General features: G+C 49.6%; 1 protein-coding gene across 1 annotated transcript; it reads left to right on the top strand.

Moving 5' to 3' along the window:
• Positions 1–38: 38 nt before the first annotated feature.
• Positions 39–5159, top strand: LOC104522424 (histone-lysine N-methyltransferase EZH1). The gene is made up of 7 exons (XM_010164713.2): positions 39–282; positions 880–1008; positions 1278–1397; positions 2274–2394; positions 3002–3175; positions 4052–4154; positions 4431–5159. The coding sequence occupies exons 1-7, from the start codon at positions 166–168 to the stop codon at positions 4624–4626; spliced, it is 960 nt and encodes a 319-aa protein (XP_010163015.1). The 5' UTR covers positions 39–165; the 3' UTR covers positions 4627–5159.
• Positions 5160–6088: the final 929 nt, after the last annotated feature.

The following is a 6088-nucleotide window of genomic DNA, read 5'->3' as shown; positions in this document are numbered from 1 at the left end:
TCCCCGGTTGTCCGGCAGCAGGAGCGGGGCAGGGGTGTGTGGTTGTTTTTCCCTCGTCAGGGTCTGTGATGCAGTCCCAGTCCGCGGGGATGGTTGTTCCCTTGTTTACAGGTTCCAACTCTCTGGTATTTGACTTTTTTTTTTTTTCCGTATTTTTATAGAAAAATGGAAATCGCCACCCCCCCGACGTCAAAGTGCATCATATACTGGAAAAGAAAAGTCAAGTCTGAATACATGCGTCTGCGGCAGCTCAAGAGGTTTCAGGCGAACATGGGCGCCAAGGTAAAGGCAGCGACAGCAGCTCCAGCTGATCCCTCCTAAAACTTGGCTTTCCCTTAGAGAATTTGAGCAGCTTCATCCTGCACCTTGATGGGAGCTTCATCCTGCCAGCTGCAAAGCTCTATTTGAGTTCTAAGCTGGATAAGTGTGAAGAGGTAATACTTGTCCTCATGCTCCAGTCGGAGCCTGGAGCCCTGCAGCCAGAGTCTGGCACAGAGGGAGGTGTCTGTGGGCTGAGCGTTGGGTAACTGCAGCCAGGGGACTCACTTCCACTTGTTCTTCGGAGTCTCTCCTTGCTCAGACCCTCTCAGTGCTGGTGGGTCTCGGATGACTTGCTCTGCTGCTCCTCTCCCGGGCAGGCAGGGTTTTAGCAGAGGTCAGCTGGGATCAGGAGTTACCCAAAGCTACTGGCTGTTGAGTCCATTGTCAGCACAGTTTTATACCAAAGCTGAGTTTAATTAGAATCTCTTCTAATGAGTGTCATCAATTTGAAATACTCTGCCTTGCATACATTTTGATACTTGAAACAAAATCTCAGGAGGGCTTTTGATGTTCTCAACGTGATTTCTTAAGTTTGAGCACTGCTTCTGCTCATTTCAGGCTCTGTTTGTGGCCAACTTTGCCAAGGTTCATGAAAAGACTCAAATTCTGAATGAAGACTGGAAGAAGCTTCGAGTCCAGCCAGTGCAGTTGATGAAGCCGGTCAGCGGGCACCCATTCCTAAAGCAGGTGTGGAGTGAGGGTGGGCTGGGACCAGGGCTTTGCAGGGAGCTGTGAGGAAATGGGATTGTTTTGTGTGTGCCATCCTGTGTCAGTGTCAGGCTGTGCCTCACGCTCGTCTGGGAGGCAGAAATGGGAAAAAAGCCTCCCAAGGCCTTTCCTGGGGAGTCCCAAGGGCCAGCGCGGGGCTCCGCGGTGTCCGGATCCGCGGTTTCCCGCTGGCTGCGGTGCCTCTCGGGGCGGTTTCCTCATGGCCCTTCCCTGTGCTCCTGTTCCAGTGCACTGTGGAGAGCATTTTCCCGGGGTTTCCGAGCCAGACGCTGTACATGAGGACCCTGAACACAGTGGCACTGGTGCCCATTATGTACTCCTGGTCCCCTCTTCAGCAGAATTTCATGGTATGTAGGAAGCTCTGGGGTGCAAGATCTCTGTGCAGTTAATTGTAATTGTTCTGTGGTTGTGGAGTGATGACGCCTCTTCAACCCACTTGTTTCAAGTGATGTCTGCTCGAGAGGAACAGAAAGTATTCTTTTAATTGCTTGTTTTGCTGAATCCCATGAAGCAGCGTTGCATCCCCAGCTAGTGTCTCCTTTACACCTGACTCCTTCATAGGGCCACTGTTACTTCACAGGATTCAAGGAGTAAATCTGTTTTTGAGAGGTTTGGTTTTTTTTCTTAAGGTTTTTCTTCCTTTTTAAATGAAGAGTTTTATTTCTTAGGCAAAGTCCTTTCCTTTGTGACTGGATTTCCCTGCTGGTCTGGTACAGGTGCTGCTGGGTATCAGTTCCTCTATCATGACCGTGCAGGGAGTGATTGAAATGCAGATCTTTGGCGTGGCGTAGTTAAGATTATTTGTTAAACAAGCAGGTGATCTGTGGCTCGCCTGGCTCTTTGCCCAGTGTGGGGTGTGGGTGTGTTCCTGCAACCACTGGGCTTCCTGAAACCTCCCAGAGCAGAGTGAGGGGGTAGAGTGACACTCGGTGCTGCCATGGCAATGAGGGTCCAGTGTCCTTGCTGCTGCAGGTGATGTGAGAAAGCTCCTCAGCTTTGGCTGTGTTCCTCCAGGGAGTGAGTTACCAGTTTGCCTTTCACTGCTCTGCCTTCAACACGATCTCTCTGACGTTGTTTGGCTGTTTATTGTTCTTGGCAGTGTCTGTGTTTCTGAGTTTCTCTAAAGCCTTGCAGGCACAGGTCTTCATTTTTAAAGCAAATTGCACTCCTGGCTGAGAGTCGGCAAGCACTGCTGCTCTGAATTGATTCTGATCTCTTTTCAGGTGGAGGATGAAACTGTTCTGTGCAATATCCCTTACATGGGAGATGAGGTGAAGGAAGAAGATGAAACTTTCATTGAAGAGCTTATTAATAACTATGATGGGAAGGTTCATGGAGAGGAAGGTAACCTGGTCATGGTCAGCACTGTCCATTCAGTCTCTTGCAAATAACATATCAAACTAGTTACGAAGTCAAAAGGTGGCAGCAGTAACTCGCTTTTCTGTGGGAGCTCTTAGAGCAAAACAACAGGAAGGTGCCTGCTGTGCTAGTCTGCAAGAAGACAGGTCCTGCCTGCTGTTATCCTGCTCTGTTCTAGGCCTGGGGTGCTCTGGAGCCAATGCTCTTGTTCACAGGAGTGCTCTGGGGTGCTGAAAACTGTGCTAGAGGTTGGGAGGAGCTCAGCAGCCTTGTTTGGCTTGTGACATTAGCCAAGGCCTCAATGAGTCTTTTCTGAAATGAAAAGGTTCCCTACAGTGCTGCCTACCCCATCATAAAACTCTGCCTGGAGGGAAGAGGGCAGTGGAAGACTCTGGTATGGCCTGTCCTTCAACTGCTAAAAATGATACACTGCTCTTATGGCTCTAGCATTAAAATCCCACCTATTCCTACAAAATTGTGAGGCAGGTTCTAGTTGCCAGCGCTCTTGTGTGGCTGGTTTGTGATCTACCACTGCGAGGAGTGTGGAAGAGGACGGCCCTCCCACAAACTGACTGGCATCTCTCTGTCTCAGAAATGATTTCAGGGTCAGTCCTCATCAGCGATGCTGTGTTCCTGGAGCTAGTGAATGCCCTGAATCAGTACTCGGATGAGGAAGAGGAAGGACACAATGATTCTGAGGTTAAACAGGAGGATGGCAAAGAGGAGCTGCCAGTCACAAGGAAAAGAAAGCGAATTGCAGTGGAAGGTGGGTTTGGCCACAGAAGCTGGGGCCGTGTTGGTCACGTTTCCGTTCTGTCCTGCCCAGGTAGCTGGCCAGTGCTGTCCTGCCATCGCTCTTGGTTATTAATGTGTTGCTAAGGGCAGTGCCCAGTGTGGCACGTTCTGCTGTGGTAGTTGGAAGCAGGAGGGAGATCATTCTCACTGTCCCCTGTGGACAGAATAATAAATCACCAGCTTAAAGTGTGGTGAGGAAGAATTTGGATGAGTCATGTGGAAAATTATTTCACGGTAAGATTAGCAAAGCAGTGGGGTGTTATCTGAGGAGGCTGTGGGATCTCTGCTCTTGGAGGTTTCTGTCAGCAAGTTTGTAGGTAGATCTGATTCTGCTCTAGGGCAGGGAGGTGGACCTTCTCAAATCCCTTCCAGACCCGTTTTCCATGTATTAGTGTTCCTCTTCCCTCTCCTGTGCCATCTGGAGCTCTTGTTGCATAGAGGAAGCTCGGGTTTGTGGGATTTTCTTGTGTCCTGCCTGACCTTAGGAATGCTGACTGGTAGTTCTGTCTTTGGTTTATAGTGATAGGGGTAGCACAAATACCAGGACCTTTTGCAGATGCAGAAAAGCATTGTCTGCAAATTCAGTCTTGGTAAAAATAAATAGTCCTCAAGAAATCGTTGTAATTCCATCAATATCTTATGCTGCTCCGAGAGCAGCAGAGTGCACTGCATCTGGAAATGCCTTAGCCTGGTTGCAGGACAAAAGGCTTATCCATTGCAGAGGGGATTACATTTCTGTCTCTTGAAATACAGTCCTGAACACCCACGGGAATCGCTCTCTGTGGGAGAAGGAAGGACACGTTCACATCCAGCCTCTCTGAGGAATTGTCTCTCTCCTTTTTCTTAGGTAACAAGAAGTGTTCGAAGAAGCGGTTTCCAAATGACATGATATTCACTGCTATTTCTTCTATGTTTCCTGAATATGGCTTCCCAGATGATATGAAAGAGAGGTAGAGGATCTCTGCTTAAGTTGTCTGTTACCTTTGTTAGCAACAGTTGAAATCTGTATTTTGGAAAAAAAACAGCACAGTTCTCTGACCAGAAAGTAGAACTCGACTGGCTGCTCAGGCACCATCACCAGAGGGATTTTTGAGCCTTAGAAACTTGAGTTTAGTCTCAGGGTATCTGGGCCAGAGTCCTGCTGACCCAGATGGTAAAGGAGTCATGTGAGATGTCCCAAACTGGGAAAGCTGCCACGTCTGTGGGTGTTTCTGTTTGTCCAATAGGTACCGGGAGCTGACGGAAGTGTCGGACCCCAACGTGCTGCCGCCTCAGTGCACTCCCAACATAGACGGGCCGTGCGCGAAGTCGGTGCAGCGGGAGCAGTCCCTGCACTCCTTCCACACCCTCTTCTGCCGCCGCTGCTTCAAATACGACTGTTTTCTGCATCGTAAGTGCAGTCTCGGCCGGACGCTTCCCTAGAGCCCTTTTCTCCTCATTTTTCCTCAGTGCTTCGTACCTCTGTACACCTTGCTTAGTGTCTGTGCTGCAGCTTTAGAGGGTGGTGCCTCCCCGGCGTTGGCAGTGGAGCCTTAGGAGCTGACAGGTGCCCAGAAGCCTTTTGTAAAGATGGCTCCACTCATTTCCTCACACGGATGGTAAAACGACCTGCCTGGCCATCCCCTTTCTCACCACTGTTCAGCACGCTGCGTTCCAGCCTCCAGGCAGTTTGTGCTAGAAATACTGCTGCGACTAGACTTTGCCCTTGCTTTGCAGAAGCTCATCAGGGAAAGGCATGAATGTTTCATTTCCAAAGTCTGGACTTGCCCCTGTGTTTTGTTGCCTCACTGGAACTTACAGCTTCATCTTAGTCATGTTCCCGCGGTTTGTCCTGCCAAAGCCTTTTGGATACTGCTTAGCTGTTGGACCTGCTGTTTCCCAGGTCTGAGGGCTTCCTTGGAAAGTCACAGGACTCTTTCCAGTCAATTATTTATTAAAAGATATAATATTAAGATCATGTGGTCTTTTTATTTTTGGTCTGAAAGCAGATCTTTTTCCTATGGCCTCTCCTTCCCAAGTGTTCCCCCAGTGCTGCTGGGTCCCCGTCGTGGATTGGAGCAGGGCTGGCCAGGAGGTCCTGCTGCCTCGTTCCCCGCTGCTGGCAGAGCTGCTTGGGCGCTCTTGCTGCCCTGGCCCAGGCTGCCACTTACCTTGGTTGAGTTTGTGCTGCCCCTGTCCCTTGCAGTGTGGGGGGCGACCCTTGGAGGATGCTAATAGTAAAGATAACTATTATTTTTTCAGCTTTTCATGCTACTCCTAATGTGTACAAACGAAAGAATAGAGAGACCAAGATTGAGCCAGATCCTTGTGGAGCAGACTGTTTCCTCTGGCTGGTATGTTTCTGCACTGCTGCTTTTGAAACCGCAAGAGAAGTGGCCTGGCCAGCCCTGCTCTGCAGAGCTCTGCGGGTCCTTTTCTCAGCTTTGATGATTTTTGAGAATTAGTTCTAATCCTCATTGGATTTGGGGGAGCGTGAATCAAACACAGACCTTACCAGATCCATATTTTAACAAATGGCTAACTTCATAGCTAGCAGATGGGAAATTGTAGTGACAAATTATTTCTCTGGACTCAGTGAAGTGTTTGAAACACAAAGCAGAGGTTAAAAATGCTGGGGAAGGAATCTAGTGTATGTGGGGAAGGCTCGAACTGTTTTAAAAATGATCTTTCAGAAATAGAGCCTCGCTGTGTTGCTGGGGATGAGAGCTGCAGGTCAGAAGATACGGCTGCAGGGAGGTGGGCGTGCTTGGTGGAGTTGGAGCTGGTCAGCTGGCTTGGATATGGGCATCCCAGGGAGCTGCAGGGCTGGAGCAGAGGGAGAGGCCAGGGGAGTTGTGTTGCCAGGGCAAGGGGCAGGGGAGCTTCTGCAACCAGGCAGCAGTGG

This window comes from Antrostomus carolinensis, unplaced genomic scaffold (genome assembly GCF_000700745.2).
Source record: "Antrostomus carolinensis isolate BGI_N321 unplaced genomic scaffold, ASM70074v2 scaffold40423, whole genome shotgun sequence".
Classification (NCBI taxonomy): Eukaryota; Metazoa; Chordata; class Aves; order Caprimulgiformes; family Caprimulgidae; genus Antrostomus; species Antrostomus carolinensis.
The sequence above is the reverse complement of the archived record's forward strand: the minus strand, read 5'-3'. Positions and strand labels throughout refer to the sequence as shown.

Coding starts and splice junctions, on each gene's coding strand:
- LOC104522424 (XM_010164713.2), top strand. CDS start 166: ATGGAAATCGCCACCCCCCCGACGTCAAAGTGCATCATATACTGGAAA. Junction 3,176..4,051: donor AAAGCGAATTGCAGTGGAAG/GTGGGTTTGGCC, acceptor CCTTTTTCTTAG/GTAACAAGAAGTGTTCGAAG. Junction 4,155..4,430: donor CCAGATGATATGAAAGAGAG/GTAGAGGATCTC, acceptor TTTGTCCAATAG/GTACCGGGAGCTGACGGAAG.